Source organism: Strigops habroptila, chromosome 12 (assembly GCF_004027225.2).
Source record: "Strigops habroptila isolate Jane chromosome 12, bStrHab1.2.pri, whole genome shotgun sequence".
Lineage (NCBI taxonomy): Eukaryota > Metazoa > Chordata > Aves > Psittaciformes > Psittacidae > Strigops > Strigops habroptila.
In genome coordinates, this window is record NC_044288.2 from 21,437,378 (window position 1) to 21,461,103 (window position 23,726).

General features: G+C 51.5%; 2 protein-coding genes across 2 annotated transcripts; both read left to right on the plus strand.

Moving 5' to 3' along the window:
• The first annotated feature begins 650 nt into the window (after positions 1 to 650).
• LOC115615830 lies at positions 651 to 14,090 on the plus strand. Its single transcript, XM_030504466.2, has 3 exons — positions 651 to 3,082; positions 8,414 to 8,630; positions 8,880 to 14,090. Exons 1-3 carry the CDS (start codon positions 658 to 660, stop codon positions 11,458 to 11,460), a joined length of 5,223 nt encoding a protein of 1,740 aa, XP_030360326.2. The 5' UTR covers positions 651 to 657; the 3' UTR covers positions 11,461 to 14,090.
• On the plus strand, positions 11,918 to 22,464 carry LOC115615827 (protocadherin beta-15-like). Its single transcript, XM_030504463.1, has one exon. It carries the CDS (start codon positions 17,520 to 17,522, stop codon positions 19,959 to 19,961), a length of 2,442 nt encoding a protein of 813 aa, XP_030360323.1. The 5' UTR covers positions 11,918 to 17,519; the 3' UTR covers positions 19,962 to 22,464.
• The last annotated feature ends 1,262 nt before the right edge of the window (positions 22,465 to 23,726 follow it).

A 23,726-nucleotide genomic window follows, 5' to 3' on the forward strand; every position in this document is an offset into this window, starting at 1 on the left:
AGGGCAGAAGCAGCAGCTGCTCAGGCGGCCGAGGAAGACTCACTCAGGACCCGTGTCATCGCTCTTCCTCCTGCCCGATCTCGGCTTTGCTGCGGCCACGCTGTGCACGGCTCGCCTCGGGGACCTTGCCAGCAGCGGGGAAAGCCGTGGGGCAGCTGCCGGCGCTGCGCGGGCGCTCGGGGTGCAGGGGCGGCCCCGCGGGGCTCTCGGCGCTCCTGCCCGTGATTCCATCCCCGGAGCGGTGTGCGCGTGTCCTGCCGCGGGTCCCACGCGGGCAAGCGCCCGGCAGCAGCGCTTGTGCTCATGGGTCCGAGTGCCGGGGCGAGCCGGCAGTGCCGGCAGCAAGCGGCGGCGAGCGCAGTCCCGCCTCGGGCCGCAGGGTGGTGCTGCCGGCCAAGGCGATGCAGAGCCGGCTGCGGGAGAGGAGGAGGCTGAGCTCCCACTGGCTCTGCCGAGCAGAGCCCAACAGAGTGGAGCCGGGCAGCGGATGTGAGTGGTGCCCCGTGTCATCTGCGGCGGCCGTACTCCGGGCCGCCAGCCAGAGTCAGAGAGAGAAAGGGCGCACGCCCGCCGCCCCGTCGCTCTGCTGCCGGGCGCCAGTTGCAGCAGAGGACTACGCGGGCGATAACCGACACGGACGCTGCCCGCCGCCCCGCCATGGCGACCGCAAGGCAAGTGCTCTGTCTCTGTGCTTTCCTCTCCCTGCTGCACGCTCGCGCTGAGCCCATCCGCTACTCCGTAGCCGAGGAGGGCGAGAGCGGCTCCGTGGTAGCCAACGTGGCGGAGGACGCGGGGCTGTCCCCGGCGCAGCTCTCGGCTCGCGGCGCCCGCCTGCTCTCGGAGGACGGCCGGCAGCACTTTCGCTTAGACCGCGCCAGCGGCCGCCTCGTCGTGGGCGAGAGGCTGGACCGCGAGGAGCTGTGCGGGCAGTCCGCTACCTGCACGCTGCCCTTCGAGCTCCTTCTGTCAAACCCCGTGCAGTTCTTTCGGGTCGAGGTGGCCGTGGAGGACACCAATGACCACGCGCCCGCTTTCCCGGAGGAATGGGTCAATCTTAAGATACTGGAAACGAGCAACCCGGGGTCGCGTTTTCCTCTGGAGGGTGCTCGGGACCTGGATGTTGGCAGCAACGGCATCCAGGCTTACGGCATTGCTCCCAAGAACGAGTACTTTAGTGTTGACTTTGGGAGTCGGATTAAGGGCAAAAGGTATGTGGAACTTGTTTTGGAAAAGCCTCTCGACAGAGAGGAGCAGGCAGAGATGGATTTCAGTCTCATTGCCATGGATGGGGGCTCTCCACCCAGGAGTGGGACTACCCAAATCCACATTCTCATTCTGGATGCAAACGACAACGCTCCCATCTTCTCGCAGGAGCTGTATGTTGGGCAGGTTTTGGAAAGTGCCCCAGAGGGCTCTGTGGTTCTCAGAGTAGTGGCAACAGATCGTGATGCAGGGGTGAATGGGGAAATCTCCTATCAGTTTAGCCAAGCAGGAGACCAGAGCCACTCGGCATTCACAATTGACCCCACAAGCGGTGAAATTAAACTCACAAAGCCTCTGGACTTTGAGGCAGCAGAGACTCATGAGCTCAGCGTGCGAGCCACAGATGGTGGGGATCTCTCAGCAATCTGCAAAGTGTTGGTGGAAGTGGTAGATGTGAATGACAATGCACCGGAGCTGGTGGTCAGTTCCTTTAGCAGTCCCCTCCCTGAGAACGCATTGCCTGGGACGGTAGTCGCCCTCTTTACTGTCAGAGACCGGGATTCTGGTGCCAATGGGAAGATCTCCTGTGCCCTTGAGGACCAGCTGTCATTCTCCCTACGCCCAACCTATAAGAATTACTTTGAGCTGGTGACTATGAGTGCGCTGGACCGGGAGGAGACAGCACGGTACATCCTCACAGTCACAGCAGCAGACGCGGGGTCACCTCCTCTCACAACGACCCAGACCTTCACAGTGGACATCTCCGATGTCAATGACAATGCACCTGTGTTCAACCAGACATCATACACCATGTATGTGCGTGAGAACAATGTCCCCACAGTGCTTGTTGGAACCATAACTGCTACGGATGCTGACGTGGGGCCCAATGCCAAAGTGACCTATTCCCTGTTGCCAGCCCACCCTGCAGGGCAGCCTTCCTGCTCCTGCATCTCTGTGAACTCTGAGACTGGGGATGTGTTTGTGCTGCGGCCCCTGGACTATGAGCAGGTGAGGCAGATTGAGGTGTCAGTGAGTGCTTCCGATGCGGGGTCACCTCCTCTCAGAGCCAACGTCACTGTCCGCATTTCTGTGGTGGATGAGAATGACAATGCCCCACTGGTGCTTTACCCCTCGCAGGACAACAGCCCTCCATCCAGTGAGTTGGTGCCCATTTCAGCTGAGGCAGGCTACCTCATCACCAAAGTGGTGGCTGTTGATGCTGACTCAGGGCAGAATTCATGGCTCTCGTACCACCTGCTGAGGGCCACTGATCCCGGGCTGTTTGCGGTGAATGCCCAAAGCGGGGAGGTGCGACTGAGGAGGCCGGTGACAGAGCGAGATGCCGTGAAGCAGAATCTCATTGTGGTTGTGCGAGACAATGGTAAACCTCCACTGTCAGCCACTGCAGCGCTGAGTGCACTCGTGCTCAGTGACTTCTCAGATGTGCGGCTAACACACAGCAGCCTGGCCACAGAGGATGATGGCAGCTCCCTGACAACCTATTTAATTATTTCTTTGGTCTTCGTCTCGCTTCTCTTCCTTGTGTTCATAGCAGCCTTCATCGCTCGCAAGCTGTGCAAGAGAAAGGAGCTGAAGGATGGGCACGTGCTTTATGGTGCCAGCAACTTGCAGAGCAGCCTGGCTGATGCAGCTGCTGCAGGGACCCTGCCCCACACCTATTGCTATGAGATCAGCCTCACGACGGGCTCAGGCAACAGCGAGTTCAAGTTCCTGAAGCCCATCCTCCCCAGCCTTCCTCCACAGCTGCATGCCACAGGTGAGGGCACCAACAATGAACAAGACTTCCCGTGTGGCATTGTCACTGCAGAGGACATGGTACCAGACAACCCTGACATGCTCTCTGCAGAAGAGTTCAATAGTCTTTCCTTTAACTAGGATGGTGTCAGCACAGACAGAGGCTTCACGTCTCATGAGAGGACGTCATCCCTGCTAGGACCTGTGACAATGGGACCTCCAGAGTAAATCTGTATTTACAGTTGGCATCAATGATTTCCCAGAAAGACAAAATGAGAAAAAATATTGACTTCTACAGAAAAAACCCAACTAAACCCAATGGAAGAAACTAAAGCTCCCTCACTCAGGAAATGGCATGTTCCAGCTCTATTGCAGCCATTTCTGAAATGCTTTCAGATTGGGATTAGTACCAGGACCCCACCTAAGTTCTTGTCTCAGTTGCTGGCAGGCAAGACCATGGACCAGTTCCCCTGCGCTGTAACACAATGGTGCAGTCCGGCAGGCAGACTACAACCTCATTGGAATGCATGTAGCCCCCCTTGTGGGTTAGGAAAGCAAGAACGTTGTGAGTACTGTGTGACAAGGTGGTGTGAACATGGGGCTCTTTCTCCTCTGGTTTCTGAATGCCTTTGTCTGAGATGGGTGTGCTCTGTGTGTTTTTCCTTCTAGACACTGTGTCTGTCCATAAAGTGGTTATGTGTCTGCCTATGCTGCACAAGGGCTTCCCATCAAAGCAGGCAGTTGCTCACATCCAGCCATTGCATATCCTTCCAGCAAAGAAGAAAGTTGTTTTGACCTTTTGAGTACAGCAGTCTCATCGTCCTTAAGGGAGACCCGTAAAACATTTGAGGTCTTCCTTTGGCCCGTAATGGATGGTTGTGTGGACTGTTTCCTTTGGATTGCCAGGAGAATAAAACAGCACAACTGATGTTGGATAAAGTGTAATGGACCAGAATAGACTAGACTAAGACTGGACTAGAATCATTTAATTTTAAAGGGATCTACAACAATCATTTGATCCAACTGCTTGACCACTTCAGGGCTGACCAAAAGTTAAAGCATGTTTTTAATGGCATTGTACAAATGCCTGTTAAACACTGGCAGGCTTGGGGCACCAGCCCCAGCTCTAGGAAGCCTGTTCCAGTGTTTGGCCACCTTTTCAGGAGATAAATGATTCCCAGTATCAAGTCTAATCCTCCACTGGTGTGACTTTGAACGTTATCCACTCATCCTACCACTGGATATGAGGGAGAATAGCTCAGTGCCTCCCTCTCCACTTCCCCTCCTTAGGGAGCTGACCCTCACTTGCTACTTCAACTGTGGCACTCAGCACAGCACAGAGTACTCAAGGTGGGGCCATACCAATGCTGAATGCAGTGGGATACTCACATCTTGTGAGTGGCTGGTTGTGCTGTGTTTGAAGCCCACAGGATGCAGTTTGCCCTATTGGCTGCCGGGGCACACTACTGGCTGCTACTGAGCCTACTGCCCACCAGTACCCCCAGCAGCTCCCTTTCTGCAGGGCTGCCCTCCAGCCTCTGCTTGCCCAATTTTCACTAAAATCCAGAAAAACTACAGTGACAACCTTCCCTTCATCAAGGAGGCAGGTGACCTTAGTGCCAAGTATGATCTTCTCCATATGTTTTCCAGGAGCTGAGGTGAGAGTAACAGGTCTGTAGTTGCTTGTGTCTTTCCTCATGCCATTCCTTCTTGCAGACTGAAAGAATATTGGCTAGCTGCTAGTCAGAAAGCTCAGGGGACTGGGCAGCCCTGGGGTGGATGATTTAATTAAAATGTGAGGTAAGAAAAGCACTGAATGGCTTCTCTTCTCCTTCCTCTCTCTTCCCCAGGGAGGGACCACCTTCCAGGAGTACTAGTTTAATGTTTGCTTTTGACCTCCTCTTGCTGTAAACATACTTGAAAAAGCCATTCTTGTTGTCTAACGAAACACTGTCCAGTTTCAACTCAAATCGAGTTTTGATGTTTTGTGTCTTCTCCCTGCATACATGAGCAGAGCTCTGCAAGCCTCCTGCAAAGCCTGTCCTTTCTTCCAGAGATCATACAATTTCTTCTTCCTCTGGAGCTTCACAAAGAATTCCCTATTCAGCCAGGCTGGTCTTCTGCCCCTCATGATTGACTTTTGGCACATGGAATTGCCTGCTTATAGAACGCAATTGAACAGAGTAGTGAGAGTATGTTCCTTGTCCTGGGTCGGATTGTAGGGAAACTCCACAAGTTGCTTCAAGGGTTTTTTTCTGAAGGTAGACTCAAGATGAAATCTGAAAAGGGACTTTGGGTTTGGCCTTGTTATTGTTGTTTCTGAATACAGAGGTTTCTTGATGGGAGTGGAAAGAGGTATTGTTATGATTTGCTGTGTTTTTTATTAGACAATTGCATTCTCCTTTTTGCCTTTTCTTCTTCTCCTCTGTGAACTCTGTTTGAGTACTGTATTGCATCTTCCTCTCAAGAAGGACTCTCTCACCCATGTATAATAGCAGATTGTTTGAATGAAGGCATTGTGTCATGGGATATTTGGAAACTCTCACACTGTGTTGTGCAGCAGTTGTAAACCATGCTGTTGTAACATGGGAGACCCTTGTGTGTAAAAGCAATATAAAGAGAACATCCAAATGCTTTGTGTGGAGCCAGTAGTCATTGTAGAGCTGTTCTTTCTGGTAAAGCTCTGTCACAGATTCCAAAGGGCCAGGAGTGTTTTTCCCATGTTGTCCATTGCCTGAGGTTGTGTTGAGTGGGTACATTTCTTGAGTTGGGAGATGTTGCCATCAGAGCCTTCAGGAAAGTTGTGGGGAACAGGAAATTGCTGGCAGGCCTCTATGGATCTCCTCGGTACTGACTATCTTGCTGTGATGGGGCAGAGCTATTTGTAGATTGGGGCAACCTGTCCCCTACCTTCCCAGAGACCCAGTTCTGCCTTGGTGGGAGGTGGGGAGAGTGACCATCTTAACTCTTGTGACAGCTCCAGCTGCAGATGACAACTGTGAGGCTTTTCAGAGGAAAGTGTTTGTGACACTAAAGTTGTAGGAGTTTCAGAAGATGGATGTCACAAAAATGGCATCCCTGTTCCTTTGGAAGTGTTTGAGGTGGCACCAAGAGCATTTGGTAAGCAAAACCAGCGACCAGGGAGAGGCTTCTCTCCGGAAATGTCTTGGTCTTCACAGGCAAGTGCTCCAGCCTCATCGCCCAAGCCACAGAAGGCAAGTCGTGGACTGGGAGAATGACCACCTACTGTATAGAACACCAGGTTTGAGACCATCTAAAGGAACATGAAGATGCAGAAATACATGGGACCTGAAGAGATGTAATAGTCAAGATATTATCCATCATATTTCAGAAGTCATGTCAGCCAGGATAAGATCCCAGTGACAGAAAAATGGGAAACATAACCCTCATATTTTCAAAGGGAAAAAGAGCCAGGGAACTACAGGCTGATCAGTCTCACCTTACTGCCCAGTAAGATTATGCACCAGAACCACCCGGAATGCGTGCTAAGGGTCATGGAATGTAAAGATGTGATTGGTGCCTGCCAACATGACCTCACTAATGTTCTTGAACAATTTGATTGCCTTCCACAATGGAGTTATGACATTGGTGCATAAGAGAAGAGCAAATGCTGTCATCTACCTGGACTTGCGTAAAGACTTGACACTGTCCCATATTACATCCTTCTTCTTAAACTGGAGAAGTATTTATATGATGGATGGATCACTTGGTGGATATGGAATCGGAAGGATGATTGCTCTCAAAGATTTGTGGTTAATGGCTCTATGTCCAAGTGAGAAGTGGTGTTGGTTGATGCAAAGCTAAATGTGACCCAGCAAGGCATGCTTCCAGCTTTTAGGCTGACTACATATGAAGGACATGGATCTGTTGGAGTGAGTCCACAGGAGTGCCAGGAAGATGATCAGATGACTGGAGCACTGCTCCTATGATAAAACCCTGAGAGAGTTGGGGTTGTTCAGCCTGGAGAAGTGAGGGTTCGAGGCTGCTTTAGAGCAGTCTTCCGAAAGGAGGAGTGCAAGCGTGTCTAGTGATAGGACAGCTGGTAAAGGCTTTAAATTGAAAGAGGGTAGATATAGATTAGATATTAGGAAGAAGTTCTTTCTTGTGAGGCTGGCAATGGTCTGGAACAAGTGTTTCGATGTCTCACCCCTTGCCAGGTTGGATGGGGCTTTGAGCAACCTTGACTAGTAGAATGTGTCCCTGGCCATTGGAGGGTGTTCAGAACTAGATGAGCTTTAATGTCCCTTCCAAGCCAAACCATTCTTGGATTCTAGGATTCTATGAAATGCAGAGGCCTACAGCCATACCTTCTGGAAGGCCCTGATAAAAAGGTAAGTGCTGAGCAAAGACTCTACTATCCAGTCAAGCTGAGCAGAAACATAGAATCATCTGGGATGGTCCTTGAGATCCTTGAGACCATCAAGTCTGGTATTATTTAGCAGTGCTAAGGGCATCACAAAATCATGTCCCAGAGTGCCACATCCAGGAATGGTGACTCCACCACTTCCCTAGGAAGTCTGTGCCAACACTTGACAAGCCTTTTGGTGAAGAAGTGTCTCCTAACATCCAATCTAGACCTTCCTGGCACAAACTGGGGCCATTTCTTCGTGTTGTGTCACTTCTTACTTGCAAGAAGAGACTGACCGCAGCCTCACTACAATCTCTTTTCAGGCACAGGCCTTGGCTGTCTTGTGCTGTGTTTTGTTGCACAAATCCTTGGGTAGAAGTCAAAATTCATCTCATTGTAAATGAGGAACCTTCAGGCAGCACCTACTTGCTACTGGTGAGAAAGCCACCTGTGAGCAATGAGTCTTCAAGGGAATTTCTTTTCCTGGGACAGTGGAAATGAATAGAAACTGCCCTCTGACAGGAAAGCTCTAAACTGGCTTGAAGAGCTGACATGGGAGTACTCTCTCTTTTCCCTGAGTGGGGTCTGCCTGACAAGCAGTTTGTGTCTGGAGTCCTGTGTGAAGCTACTCTGCTCAGGGTTCTCCACATCTAAGGGGATATAAGATTATGGATGCTAATCTCCTCCAAGAGTGACAACTGTAACAAAGGGGGTTGTGAAAGACATTTGGGAGAGTAGATGTGTCTCTTCTCCAGAGATCACAAGGAACCAGCACCTCCTGGTGTAAATTGCAGCTTCTTGACTCGTTCCAGCTGCATGGGCCAGGTGTCTGATGCAGTGCATAACTAGAGGATGTATCACAGTTTCTACCCAAGGAGATGAGGGAAGCCTTTTCCTGTCATTTGAGAACGTGCACGCACTGCTGAACTTTCCCGCGGGCTCTTGGGAGACGCCCTTTAAGAAGCATTGTAGTGGGCAGGAGGGGTCAGAGAGACTAATCTGGGCGCAGGCACGTCTCGTGCCTCTGCAAGCACCACCACGCTCGGCATCGCCCTTCTGGGCGGCTCCTCCGCCGTCTCCCGCCAGCTCTGCTCCGCTCCTGCGTGTCGGGCCTCGGCTTTGAGGTGGCCACGCTGTACGCGGCTCGCCTCTGGGATCTCGCCAGCCGCCTGCTGCCCTGGCCAGAAGCCCGGATGCTCGTTGTGCAGCGGCGGCCCCGCGGGGCTTTCGGCGAGGTGTGTGCGCATCCTGCGGCGGGGACCCAACGCGGGCGAGCGGCCGGCTGCTGCGTGTGTGAGCACGGGTGTGTGTGCTGGGGCGAGCAGACAGCTCGGGAAGAGGGCGGCTGCGGGCGCAGTCCCGCCTTGGTCCGCAGGGTGGTGCTGCCGGCCAAGGCGATGGAGAGCGGCTGCGGCAGGGGAGGCGGCTGAGCTCACACTGGCTCTGCCCAGAACAACGCAGGCGTACCCAGACGAACCGAATCCACTCGAGCCGTGCAGAGCCGAGCAGCGGAGACGAGCGGAGCCCCGTACCATCCGCTGGCGGGTTAAAGCGGCCGCGCTCCGAGCCGACAGCCGGAGTCAAAGAGACGAACGGCGCACGCCTACCGCCCCGTCGCGCTTCTGCCGGGCGCCGCTTGCCCCAGAGGACTGCGAGCGACCCCCGACACGGAGGCTTCCCTCTGCCCCGCCATGGCGACCGCAAGGCAAGTGCTCTGTCTCTGTGCTTTCCTCTCCCTGCTGCACGCTCGCGCTGAGCCCATCCGCTACTCCGTAGCCGAGGAGGGCGAGAGCGGCTCCGTGGTAGCCAACGTGGCGGAGGACGCGGGGCTGTCCCCGGCGCAGCTCTCGGCTCGCGGCGCCCGCCTGCTCTCGGAGGACGGCCGGCAGCACTTTCGCTTAGACCGCGCCAGCGGCCGCCTCGTCGTGGGCGAGCGGCTGGACCGCGAGGAGCTGTGCGGGCAGTCCGCTACCTGCACGCTGCCCTTCGAGCTCCTGCTGTCAAACCCCGTGCAGTTCTTTCGGGTCGAGGTGGCCGTGGAGGACATCAATGACCACGCGCCCGCTTTCCCGGAGGAATGGGTCAATCTTAAGATACTGGAAACGAGCAACCCGGGGTCGCGTTTTCCTCTGGAGGGTGCTCGGGACCTGGATGTTGGCAGCAACGGCATCCAGGCTTACAACATTGTTCCTGAGAACAAGTATTTTACTGTTTCCTATAGGAGTCGAATTAATGATGACAGATACGTTGAACTTATTTTGGAACAGCCACTTGACAGAGAGGAGCAGGCAGAGATGGATTTCACTCTCATTGCTGTGGATGGGGGCTCTCCACCCAGGAGTGGGACCACCCAAATCCACATTGTTGTTCTAGATGTAAATGACAATGCCCCCATCTTCTCGCAGGAGCTGTATGTCGGGGAGGTTTTGGAAAATGCCCCGAAGGGCTCTGTGGTTCTCAGAATAGTGGCAACTGATAGTGATGCAGGAGTTAATGGGGACATTTCCTATCAGTTCAGCCAAGCAGGAGGCCAGAGCCACTCGGCATTCACAATTGACCCCACAAGCGGTGAAATTAAACTCACAAAGCCTCTGGACTTTGAGGCAGCAGAAAATTATGAGCTTAGAGTGAGGGCCACAGATGGCGGGGGCCTTTCAGCAATCTGCAAAGTGTTGGTGGAGGTGGTGGATGTGAATGACAATGCACCAGAGCTGGTGGTCAGTTCCTTTAGCAGTCCCCTCCCTGAGAACGCATTGCCTGGGACAGTGGTCGCCCTCTTTACTGTCAGGGACCAGGATTCTGGTGCCAATGGGAAGATCTCCTGTGCCCTTGAGGACCAGCTGTCATTCTCCCTACGCCCAACCTATAAGAACTACTTTGAGCTGGTGACCGTGAGTGCGCTGGACCGGGAGGAGACAGCACGGTACATCCTCACAGTCACAGCAGCAGACGCGGGATCACCTCCTCTCACAACGACCCAGACCTTCACAGTGGACATCTCCGATGTCAATGACAATGCACCTGTGTTCAACCAGACATCATACACCATGTATGTGCGTGAGAACAATGTCCCCACGGTGCTTGTTGGAACCATAACTGCTACGGATGCTGACGTGGGGCCCAATGCCAAAGTGACCTATTCCCTGTTGCCAGCCCACCCTGCAGGGCAGCCTTCCTGCTCCTGCATCTCTGTGAACTCTGAGACTGGGGATGTGTTTGTGCTGCGGCCTCTGGACTATGAGCAGGTGAGGCAGATCGAGGTCTTGGTGAGTGCCTCCGATGCGGGTTCACCTCCTCTCAGTGCCAATGTCACCATCCGCCTTGTTGTAGTGGATGAGAATGACAATGCCCCACTGGTGCTGTACCCCTCGCAGGAGAGCAGCCCTTCATCCAGTGAGCTGGTGCCCGTTTCGGCTGAGGCAGGCTACCTCATCACCAAAGTGGTGGCCGTTGATGCAGACTCAGGGCAGAACTCATGGCTCTCGTACCACTTGCTGAGAGCCACCGATCCCGGGCTGTTTGTGGTGGGTGCCCAAAGTGGGGAGGTGCGACTGAGGAGGCTGGTGACAGAGAGAGACGCCATGAAGCAGAATCTCATTGTGGTTGTGCGAGACAATGGTAAACCTCCACTGTCAGCCACTGCAGCGCTGAGTGCACTCATGCTCAGTGACTTCTCAGATGTGCGGCTAACACACAGCAGCCTGGCCACAGAAGATGACAGCAGCTCCCTGACAACCTATTTAATTATTTCTTTGGTCTTCGTCTCACTCCTCTTCCTCGTGTCCACAGCAGCCTTCATCACTTGCAAGGTGTGTAAGAGAAAGGAGCTGAAGGATGGGCACGTGCTTTATGGTGCCAGCAACTTGCAGAGCAGCCTGGCTGATGCAACTGCTACAGGGACCCTGCCCCACGCCTATTGCTATGAGATCAGCCTCACGACGGGCTCGGGCAACAGCGAGTTCAAGTTCCTGAAACCCATCGTCCCCAACCTGCCACCACAGCTCCATGCCGCAGGTGAGGGCGCCAACAATGAACAAGACTTCCCGTGTGGCATTGTCACTGCAGAGGACATGGTACCAGACAACCCTGACATGCTCTCTGCAGAAGAGTTCAATAGTCTTTCCTTTAACTAGCATGGTGTTGGCACAGACAGGGATATTGTGTCTCATAACAAGAAGGGATTCCAGCTCGGACATGTGACAGTGATACCTTCAGAGTAAATCTGCACTTGCAATTGTCATCATTAATTTCCCAGAAAGACTAAGTGAGAAAAAATATTCAGTTCTTTTACAACAAAACTAACAAAACCTATCAAAAGAAACTAAAACTTTTTAAATCAGGAAATAGCATGTTTTAGCTCTGTTGCAGCATTTTCTGAGATGCCTTGAGAGTGAGATTAGTTCCAGGACCCCAGTTAAGTTCTTGTCTCAGTTGCTGGCAGTCAAGACCATGGACCAGTTCCTTCGTGCTGTAACGCAATGGCACAGTCGGGCACACAAACTACGACCTCACTTGAATGCACGGATCAGGAAAGCAAGGATGTTGTGAGTACCATGTAACAATGTGGTATGAGTATGGGGCTCTTTCTCCCCTGGTTTCTGGATATGTCTGTCTGAGTCAGGTGTGCTCTCTGTGTTTTTCCTGCTGGTCATTTTGTCTGTCCGTAATGGTAGAGTGTCTGCCTCAACTGCTGCTCAAGGACTACACATGAGAGCAGGCAGTTGCACGTCCCTGGCAGTGTTCAAGGCCAGGTTGGACAGAGCCTTGGACCACGTCGTTTAGGGCAAGGTGTCCCTGCCTATGGCAGGGGGGTTGGAACTAGATGATCTTAAGGTCCTTTCCAATCCTTACGATTCTATGATTCTATGATTCTATATCCAGCCATTGCACATCATTGCAGCAAAGCAGAAAGTAAGCTATTTTCAAAATTTGAGTAGAGCAATCTCATTGTCCTTAAGGGAGAACAGCAAAGCACTTGAGGTTTTCCATTTGCCCATAAGGGTTGGTGGGGTGGGCTGTTTCCTTTGGATTGCCAGGAGAATACAGCAGCAAAAATGGTATTTGAATAAAATATAGTGGACAAGACTAGACTAGAAGTATCTCATTTTGAAGAGACCTACAATGATCTTCTGCTCCAAATGCCTGACTACTTCAGGGCTGACCAGAAGTTAAAGCGTGTTTCTAAGGGCATTGTACAAGTGCCTGTTAAACACTGACAGGCTTGGGGCATCGACCCCAGCTCTAGGAAGCCTGTTCCAGTGTTTGGCCACCCTTTCAGGAAATAAATGGTTCCCAGTATCAAGTCTAATCCTCCACTGGTGTGACTTTGAACGTTATCCACTCATCCTACCACTGGATATGAGGGAGAATAGCTCAGTGCCTCCTTCTCCACTTCCCGTCCTTAGGAAGCTGACCCTCACATGCTGCTTCAATTGTGGCACTCAGCACAGAGTACTCAAGGTGGGGCCACACCAATGCTGAATGCATGGGGATAATCAAGTCTTGTGAGTGGCTGGTTGTGCTGTGTTTGAAGCCCACAGGATGAGGTTTGTCCTCTTGGCTGCCAGAGCACACTGTTGGCTCCTACTGAGCCTACTGCCCACCAGTACCCCCAGCAGCTCCCTTTCTGCAGGGCTGCCCTCCAGCCTCTGCTTGCCCAATTTTCACTAAAATCCAGAAAAACTACAGTGACAAGCTTCCCTTCATCAAGGAGGCAGGTGACCTTAGCACCAAGTACGATCTTCATACGTTTTCCAGGAGCTGAGGTGAGAGCAACAGGTCTGTAGTTGCCTGTGTCTTTCCTCATGTCATTCCTTCTTGCAGACTGAAAGAACATTGGCTAGCTGCTAGTCAGAAAACTCAGGGGACCTGTCCTCTGTCTCAGGGGACTGGGCAGCCCTGGAGGCTAACAATTAAATTAAAACTTGAGGCAAGAAAAGCACTGAATGGTTTCCCTCCTCCTTAGTTCCTGTTACTCAGGGAGGGACCACCTTCCACAAGGACCAGCCTAATGTTTTCTTGCAAACTCCTTTTGCTACAAACATACTTAAAAAGCCATTCTTGTTGTCTGACACAACACTGGCCAGTTCAACTCTCATTGAATTTTGGTCTCTCGTATCATCTCCGTGCATATATGAACCACAGCTCTCCAAGCTTCCTGCAAAGCCTGGCCTTGCTTCCAGAGATCATATAATTTCTTTTTCTCTGGAGCTCTATGAGGATTTCCCTGTTTGGCCAATCTGGTTTTCTGCCCAGTGTGCTTGACTTTTGGCAGAGTGGAATTGTCTGATGATAAGTGTACGGAGTAGTGAGAACATGTTCTTCATCCTTGGGTAGAATGTAGGGAAACTCCGCAACCTGCTTCGATGGACTTTTTCTGAAGGTATAATTGAGATGAAATCAGAAAAGGACCTTCGATTTGGCCTTGTCATTGTTGTTTCTGAATCTGGAGCATTCTTGATGGGAGTGGAAAGATGTCCTGCTATGATTTTCTGTGTTTATCTTTGAGCATTTGAGTTCTCCTTTTTGTCTTTTCTCCTTCTACTCTGTGATTTGTATTTGAGCATTATCTTGCCTCTTCCTCTTAAGAAGGACGTTCACCCCACATATAATAGCAGATTCCTTGAATGAAGGCAGTGTGGCATGGGATATTTGGAAACCCTCACACTGTATTGTGCTGCAGTTATAAACTGTGCTGTTGTAACGACGGAGACCCTTGTGTGTAAAAGCAGAATAAAGAGAACACCCGAATGCTTTGTGCAGAGCCAGTTGTCTCTGTAGAGCTGTTCTTCTTGTGAAAGCTCTGTCACAGATTCCAAAGCGCCAGGAGTGTTTTTCACATGTTATCCCTTGGCTGAGTTAAGGTTGTGGGGGTACATTTCTTGAGCTGGGAGATGTTGCCAGCAGAGCCTTCAGGGAAGTTGTGGGGAACAGGGAATTGCTGGCAGGCCTCTACGGGTTTCCTAGACTGTCTGGCTGTTATATGCACAGTTATATGCAGATTGGAGTGACCTGTTGCCTACCTTCCCAGAGACCCTGGGTCTGCCTTCGCGTCTGCAAAGCAGGGAGGTGGGGAGAGTGGCCTTACCAACTCTCCTGACAGGTCCAGCTGCAAACAGCTACTGTGAGGCTTTTCAAAGCAAAGTGTTTGTGACACTAAAGGTGTAGGAGTTTCAGAAGATGGATGTCACAAAGATACACTCCTATTCTTTTGAAAGTGTTTGGGGCAGCAGCAGGAGTTGGGCATTTTGTGAACAAAAACTGCAACCAGGCAGAGGCTTCTCTCTGGAAATGTCTCAGTCTTCACAGGCAGGTGCTCCAGTGTCAATGCCCAAGTCACTAAGAGCAAGTCATGGACTGGGAGTATGATGAACCATCTGCTGTATAAGAAGATCAGGTTTGAGACCATCTAAAGGAACACGAAGGTGCAGAAATTCATGGGATCTGAAGAGATGCAAGTGGCCAGCATATTACCTGTCATGTTTCAGAAATCATGGCAGTCAGGAGAAGGTCCCAGTGACAGGAAAATAGGAAACATAACATCCGTATTTTCAAAGGGAAAAAGAGCCAGGGAACTATAGGCCAATCAGTCTCACCTTACTGCCCAGCAAGATAATGGAACAGATGCCCTGGAATGTGTGCAAAGGCTCATGGAATGTAAAGATGTGATTGATGCCTGCCAACATGGCCTCACTAACATCCCTGAACAGTTTCATGGCCTTCCACAGTGGGGTTATGGCATTGGTGGACAAGGGAAGAGAAAATGCTGTCATCTACCTGGACTTGCACAAATACTTGACATTGTCCCATATTACATCCTTCTCCTTAAACTGGAGAAATATTTATATGATGCCTGGATCACTTGGTGGACATGGGATTGGAAGGATGATTGCATCCAAAGATCTGCTGTTAACAACTTGACGTCCAAGTGAGAAGTGCTGTTGGTTTATGCAATGGTAAACATGACCCGGCAATGTGTGCTTCCAGCTTTTAGGCTGCCAACATAAGGATGTCGATCTGTTGGAGTGAGTCCAGAGTGCCGCAAAGATGATAAGATGGCTGGAGAACTGCTCCTATGATAAAACCCTGAGAGAGTTGGAGTGGTTCCGCCTGGAGAAGAGAAAACTCAAGGAGGCTTTAGAGCAGCCTTCCTAAAGGGGGAGTACAGGCTCATGTAATGATAGGACAGCTGGTAGTGGCTTTAAAATGAAAGAGGGTAGATATAGATTATTACAGAGAAGTTCTTCCTTGTGAGGCTGGTAAGGGACAGGAACAGGTTGCCCAGAGAAGTGATGGATGTCCCACCCACGGCCAGTTTAGATGTGGTTTTGTGGAACTTTTCCAGTGGAATGTGCCCCTGCCCATTGCAGGGCAGGTTGGAACTGTATGATCTTTAAAGTCCCTTCCAAGCCAAACCATTTTAGGATTCTGTGATTCTATGAAATGCAGAGGACTACAGACGTACCTTCTAGAAAGCCCTGATAAAAAGATAAGTGCTGAGCAAAGTCTCCAGTATCTATTATATCTGAGCAGAGTCGTAGAATCATTTGGGATTGAAAAGATCCTTGAGACCACTGAGCCTAAAGGTTATCTTCAGACTGGCAAGGCCACCACAAAACCATGTGCAGTGTTATCCAGGGATGGTGACTACACCACTTCCCTAGGAAGCTTTTGCCAAGACTTGATAGTGCTTTTGGTGAAGAAGTGTCTCCTAACATCCAATCTAGACCTTCCTGGCACAAATTGAGGCCATTTCCTCATGTTCTGTCACTTCTTACTTGCAAGAAGAGACTGACCCCAACCTCACTACAATCACTTTTCAGGCACAGGCTTTGGCTGTCCTATGCTGTGTTCTGATGCACAAATCCTTTGGTGGAAGGAAAAATTCAGCTCATTGTAAGCGAGGAACCTGCAGGCAGCACCCACTTGCTACCGGTGAGAAAGCCACCTACGAGCAATAAGGCCACGTAGAACTTCTTTTCCTGGGACAGTGGAAATGAACAGAAACTGCCCTCTGGCAGGAAAGCTCTAAACTGGCTTGAAGAGCTGACATGGGGATACTCTCTCTTTTCCCTGAGTGGGATCTGCCTGGCATGCTGTGCCTTACTGAGGTCCTGTGTGAAGCTACTCTGCTCAGGGTTCTCCAAATTCAAACAGACATAGGACAATGGACACTAATCTCCTCCAATAGGACACCTGTAACAAATGGAGTTGTGAAAGACATCTGAAAGAGTAGGAGTGCCTCTCTTCTGGAGATCAAAAGAAACCAGCACCTCCTGGTGTAAAACTGCTGCTTCTCGGGTCATTCCAGCTGGATGGGCCAGGTGTCTGATGCAGGTCATAACTAGAGGATTTATCAAGGTTTTTACCCAATGAGAGGAGGAAAGCCTTTTTCTAGCATTTTAGAACCTGCATGCACTGCTGAGCTTTCCCGCGGGCTCTTCGGAGGCGCCCTTTAAGAAGCAATGCTGTGAGCGGACTATCCTGGGCGCAGGAACTTCCCGCGCCTCTGCAAGCACCACCACTCTCGGCATCATCCCACTGGACGACTTCGCCGCCGCCTCCCACCAGCTCTGCCTCACTCCTGCGTGTCCGGCCTCGGTCTGCGACGGCCACGCTGTGCACAGCTCGCCTCCGGGGCTTCACCAGCGACGGGCTCTGGGCAGCGAGGGAAGCTGCGGGGCAGCGGCGGCCGCGCGGAACTCTCGGCGGTCCTGCCCCGTGATTGTGTCCCCGGAGCGATGTGCTCGCATCCTGCGGCGGGGCCCAAACGCGGGCGAGCGCCCAGCAGCAGCGCTTTTGCGCACGGGACCGTGTGCCGGGGTGAGCCGGCAGCGCAGGCAGCAAGCGGCGGCGGGCGCAGTCCCGCCTCGGGCCGCAGGGTGGTGCTGCCGGCCAAGGCGCTGCAGAGCGGCTGCAAGAGGGGAGGACGCTGAGCCTACGTTGGTGTGCCCAGCCAAGCCGATTCTAGACGAGCCGAGAAGAGCCGAAACCAGCCCAGCACAGTCGAGACAGGCAGCGGAGGCGAACGGTACCCTTTCCACCCGCTGCCGGGCCAAGGCGGCCGCGATCCGGGCTCCAGCTGGAGTCGAAGAGCGGAAAGGCGCACGCCCGCCGCGCTGCTGCCGGGACCTGCTTGCCGCGGAGGACTGCGCGGACGATCCCCGACACGGAGGCTGTCCGCCGCCCCGCCATGGCGACCGCAAGGCAAGTGCTCTGTCTCTGTGCTTTCCTCTCCCTGCTGCACGCTCGCGCTGAGCCCATCCGCTACTCCGTAGCTGAGGAGGGCGAGAGCGGCTCCGTGGTAGCCAACGTGGCGGAGGACGCGGGGCTGTCCCCGGCGCAGCTCTCGGCTCGCGGCGCCCGCCTGCTCTCGGAGGACAGCCGGCAGCACTTTCGCTTAGACCGCGCCAGCGGCCGCCTCGTCGTGGGCGAGCGGCTGGACCGCGAGGAGCTGTGCGGGCAGTCCGCTACCTGCACGCTGCCCTTCGAGCTCCTGCTGTCAAACCCCGTGCAGTTCTTTCGGGTCGAGGTGGCCGTGGAGGACATCAATGACCACGCGCCCGCTTTCCCGGAGAAAGAAATCACTCTTAAGATACTGGAAAGGAGCGACCCTGGTTCACGTTTCCCTCTGGAGGGTGCTTGGGACCTGGATGTTGGCAGCAACAGCATCCAGTCTTACAGCATCTCTCCAGACAACGAGTACTTTAGTATTGACTTTGGGAGTCGGATTAAGGGAAAAATGTATGTGGAACTTGTTTTGGAAAAGCCGCTAGACAGAGAGGAGCAGGCAGAGGTGGATTTCACTCTCATTGCTGTGGATGGGGGCTCTCCACCCAGGAGTGGGACCACCCAAATCCACATTGTTGTTCTAGATGTAAATGACAACGCCCCCATCTTCTCAGAGGAGTTTTATGTTGGGCAGGTTTTGGAAAATGCCCCGAAGGGCTCTGTGGTTCTCAGAGTAGTGGCAACCGATCGGGATGCAGGAGTTAATGGGGACATCTCCTATCAGTTTAGCCAAGCAGGAGGCCAGAGCCACTCGGCATTCACAATTGACCCCACAAGCGGTGAAATTAAACTCACAAAGCCTCTGGACTTTGAGGTAGCAGAGAATCACGAGCTCAGCGTGCGAGCCACAGATGGCGGGGATCTCTCAGCAATCTGCAAAGTGTTGGTGGAGGTGGTGGATGTGAATGACAATGCACCGGAGCTGGTGGTCAGTTCCTTTAGCAGCCCCCTTCCTGAGAATGCATTACCCGGGACAGTGGTCGCCTTATTTACTGTCAGAGACCGGGATTCTGGTGCCAATGGGAAGATCTTCTGTGCCCTTGAGGACCAGTTGTCATTCTCCCTGCGGCCAGCATATAAGAATTACTTTGAGTTGGTGACTGTGAGTGTGCTGGACCGGGAGAAGACAGCACGGTACATCCTCACAGTCACAGCAGCAGACGCGGGGTCACCTCCTCTCACAACGACCCAGACCTTCACAGTGGACATCTCTGATGTCAATGACAATGCACCTGTGTTCAACCAGACATCATACACCATGTATGTGCGTGAGAACAATGTCCCCACAGTGCTCGTTGGAACCATAAGTGCTACAGATGCTGACGTGGGGCCTAATGCCAAGGTGACCTATTCCCTGTTGCCAGCCCACCCTGCAGGGCAGCCTTCCTGCTCCTGCATCTCTGTGAACTCTGAGACTGGGGATGTGTTTGTGCTGCGGCCCCTGGACTATGAGAAGGTGAGGCAGATTGAAGTCCTGGTGAAAGCCTCCGACGCAGGGTCACCTCCTCTCAGTGCCAATGTCACCATCCGCCTTGTTGTAGTGGACGAGAATGACAATGCCCCTCTGGTGCTGTACCCCTCACAGGAGAGCAGCCCTCCGTCCAGTGAGTTGGTGCCCATTTCAGCTGAGGCAGGCTACCTCATCACCAAAGTGGTGGCTGTTGATGCTGACTCAGGGCAGAACTCCTGGCTCTCATACCACCTGCTGAGGGCCACTGATCCTGGACTGTTTGTGGTGGGTGCCCAAAGTGGGGAGGTGCGACTGAGAAGGCCGGTGACAGAGAGAGATGCTGTGAAGCAGAAGCTCGTTGTGCTGGTACGAGACAACGGTCGACCTCCACTGTCAGCCACTGCAGCGCTTAGTGCACTCGTGCTCAGTGACTTCTCAGATGTGCGGCTAACACACAGCAGCCTGGCCATGGAGGATGACGGCAGCTCCCTGACGATATATTTAATCATTTCCTTGGTCTTCGTCTCACTCCTCTTCCTCGTGTCCACAGCAGCCTTAATCACTCGGAAGGTGTGCAAGAGAAGGGAGCTGAAGGATGGGCACGTGCTTTACGGCGCCAGCAACTTGCAGAGCAGCCTGGCTGATGCGGCTGCTGCAGGGACCCTGCCCCACGCCTATTGCTATGAGATCAGCCTCACGACGGGCTCGGGCAACAGCGAGTTCAAGTTCCTGAAGCCCATCCTCCCCAGCCTTCCTCCACAGCTGCATGCCACAGGTGAGGGCACCAACAATGAACAGGATTTCCCGTGTGGCATTGTCACTGCAGAGGACATGGCACCAGACAACCCTGAGATGCTCTCTGCAGAACAATTCAGTAGTCTTTCCTTTAACTAGGATGGTGTCAGCACAGACAGAGGCTTCACATCTAATGACGTGAAGGGATCCCTGCTAGGATATGTGGCTATGGGATCTCCATAGTAAATTTGGATTTACAGTTGGCGTAAAAGATTTCCCACAAAGTGAGAAAGAATATTGACTTCTCCTACAGTAAAAACCCCAACAAAACCCAACAAAGAAACTAAGGCTGCCTCATTTAGGAAACGGCATATTTCAGCTCTATTATAGAGGTTAAAATACATTTCTGAAATGGTTTTAGTTCCACGACTGCAGCTACGATCTCATCTCATTTGCTGTCAGGCAAGACTATGGACTAATTCCTGTGTGCTGTAACACAATGGCGTGGTCAGGCAAACTACAATCTCACTGAAATGCAGGTAGCCTTCCTCGTGGGTCAGGAAAGCGAGGACCTGTGAGCACTGTGTGACAATGTGGTGTGAGCACGGGGCTCTCTCTTCTCTGATTTCTGAATGTCTCTGTCTCAGATGGGTGGGCTCTGTGTGTTTTTCCTTCTGGACACTGTGTCTGTACAGCAGCTGTGTGTCTGCTTAGGCTGCACAAGGGCTAGACATCAAATCAGGCAGTTGAGCACATCCAGCCATTGCACATCATTCCAGTGTAGCATAAAGTAAGTTATTTTCAAAATTTGATTACAGCAGTCTCACTTTCCTTAAGGGAGAGCAGCAAAACACTTGAGGTCTTTCACTGGCCCGTAATGGCTGGTTGAGTGGGCTGTCTCCTTGAGATTGCCTGGAGAATACAGCAGCAAAAATGGTGTTGGGATACAATGTAATGGACTAGACCAGACCAGGCAAGACGAGACTAGAATACACTAGAAGTATTTCATTTTGAAGGGACCTAGAATGATCTTCTGCTCCAACTACCTGACCACTTCAGGGCTGACCAAAAGTTAAAAAATGTTTTAATGACATTGAACAAATGCCTGTTAAACACTGACAGGCTTGGGCCATTGACCCCAGCTCTGGGAAGCCTGTTCCAGTGTCTGGCCACTCTTTCAGGAAAAAAATGCTTCCTAATGCCAAGTCTCATCCTCCACTGGTGTGGCTTTGAACTATTCCTACACACCCTATAAATGGATATGAGGGAGAAGAGCTCAGTGCCTCCCTCTCCACTTCCCCTCCTTTGGAAGCTGACCCTCACATGCTGCTTCAATTGTGGCACTCAGCACAGCACAGAGTACTCAAGGTGAGGCCACACCAATGCTGAATGCAGTGGGATATTCACATCTTGTGAGTGGCTGGTTGTGCTGTGTTTGACCCTCACAGGATGCAGTTTGCTCTGTTGGCTGCCGGAGCACACTGTTGGCTCCTACTGAGCCTGCTGCCCACAGTACCCCCAGCAGCTCCCTTTCTGCAGGGCTGCTCTCCAGCCTCTTCCTGCCCAATTTAGACTAAAATCCAAAAAGACTACATTCACCACTTTCCCTTCATCAAGGAGGCAGGTGGCCGTAGTACCAAGTATGATCTTCTCCATATGTTTTCCAGGAGCTGAGGTGAGAGCAACAGGTCTGTAGTTGCCTGTGTCTTTCCTCATGCCATTCCTTCTTGCAGACTGAAAGAACATTGGCTAGCTTCCAGCCAGGAAACTCAGGGGACGGTCCACTGTCTCAGGGGACTGGGCAGCCCTGGAGGCTAACAAGTAATTTAAAACTTGAGGCAAGAAAAGCAGTAAATGTCTTCTCTTTAGTCCCTGTTACGCAGGGAGGGACTACCTTCCACAAGTACCAGTCTAATGTTTTCTTTTGACCCTCTCTTGCTGTAAATGTACTTAAAAAAGCCATTCTTGTCACCTAACACAACACTGGCCAGTTTCAACTGTGGTCGAGTTTTGGTCTCTCGTGTCTTCTCCCTGCATATATGAACCGCAGCTCTGCAAGCTTCCTGCAAAGCCTGACCTTTCTTCCAGAGATCATACAATTTCTTTTTCCTCTGGAGCAATACAGGAAGATCGCTGTTGGGCCAGGCTGGCCTTCTGACCCAAAAGCTTGAATTTTGGCACAGTGTAACTGCCTTCTAATAGACTGTAACTGTACAGAGTAGTGAGAACATGTTATTTGTCCTGGGGTGGATTGTAGGGAAAATCCACAAGTTGCTTCAAGGGACTTTTTCTGAAGGTAGAATTGAGATGAAATCTGAAAAGGGACTTTGGGTTTGGCCTTGTTATTGTTGTTTCTGAATTCAGAGGTTTCTTAATGGGAGTGGAAAGATGTATTGTTATGATTTTCTGTATTTTTTATTAGACAATTGCATTCTCCTTTTTGCCTTTTCTTCTTTCAGTCTGTGATCTGAGCATTGTCTTGCCTTTCCTCTTAAGAGTGACTGTCACACCCATGTATAATAGCAGACTGTTTGAACAAAGGCAGCATGGCTCGTGATATTTGGAAACCCTCACACTGTATTGTGCTGCAGTTATAAACTGCTGTTGTAACACAGGATACCCTTGTGTGTAAAAACAAAATAAAGAGAACATCCAAATGCTTTGTGTGGAGCCAGTCGTCTTTGTAGAGCTGTTCTTTCTGGGAAAGCTCTGTCACAGATTCTAAAGAGCCAAGAGTGTTTTCCCCATGTTGTCCCTTGGCTGAGGTAAGGGTGATTGGGCACATTTCTTGAGCTGGGAGATGTTGCCAGCAGAGCAACTTCAGGCAAGCTGTGGGAGCATAAAATTGCTGGCAGGCCTCGATATTTCTCCGCAGTACTGAGCACCTGGCTCTGACGGGGCCCAGTTATATCCAGATTAGGGCAATCTGACCCCCACCCTCGCAGAGGCTCTGGTTGTGCAAGGGTCTCTCCAAAACATGGTTGTTAGGAGAGTAGCCTCCCAACATTCCTGGCAGCTCCAGCTGCTGATGGCAACTGTGAAGCTTTCCAGCATGAGGTGTTTGTGAGACTAAAGGTGTAGGAGATTCAGAAGATAGATGTCACAAAGATGACATCCATGTTCCTTTGGTAAGTGTTTGGGGGAGCTCCAGGAGGTGAGCTTTTGGTGAGCAAAACCAGCAACCAGGGGGAAGCTTCTCTCCAGAAATGTCTCGGTCTTCACTGGCAAGTGCTCCAGAATCAATGCCCAAGTCACTAAGGGCAAGTCATGGACTGGGATAATGATGAATGATCTGCTATAGAAGACCAGGTTTGAGACCACCTAAAGGAACATGAAGATGCAGAAATTCATGGGATGTGAAGAGATGCACGTGGCCAAGCCGTTATCCATCATGTTTCAGAAGTCATGGCAGTTTGGTGTTCATAGTGACTGGAAAATCAGAACCATAACCCCCATTTTTACAAATGGGAAAAGAAGAGCCAGGGAACTACAGGCTGGTCAGTCTCACCTGGATGCCAAGAAAGATCATGGAGCATATTCTCTGGAAAGTATGGAAAAGCTCCTGTAAAATAAGGAGGTGATTTGTGACTGCCAACATGGCCTGACTTATGTCCCTGAATAGTTTGGTGGCGTTCTACAATGGGGTTATGGCACTGCTGGATAAGGGAAGAGTAATGATGTCACTTACATGGACTTATGCGAAGATTTGACACTGTGCCAAATGACATCCTTTTCCCTGAACTGGAGAGATATTTGTATGATGAATGGATATGATGGTGCATAATGAATTGCAAGGATGATTGCACTCAAAGATTTGTGGTTAACGGCTCGATGTCTAAGTGACAAGTTGTGTTGGTTGATGCAAACCTAAACCTTCCTGACACAAAATGAGGCCATTTCCTCATGTTCTGTTACTTCTGACTT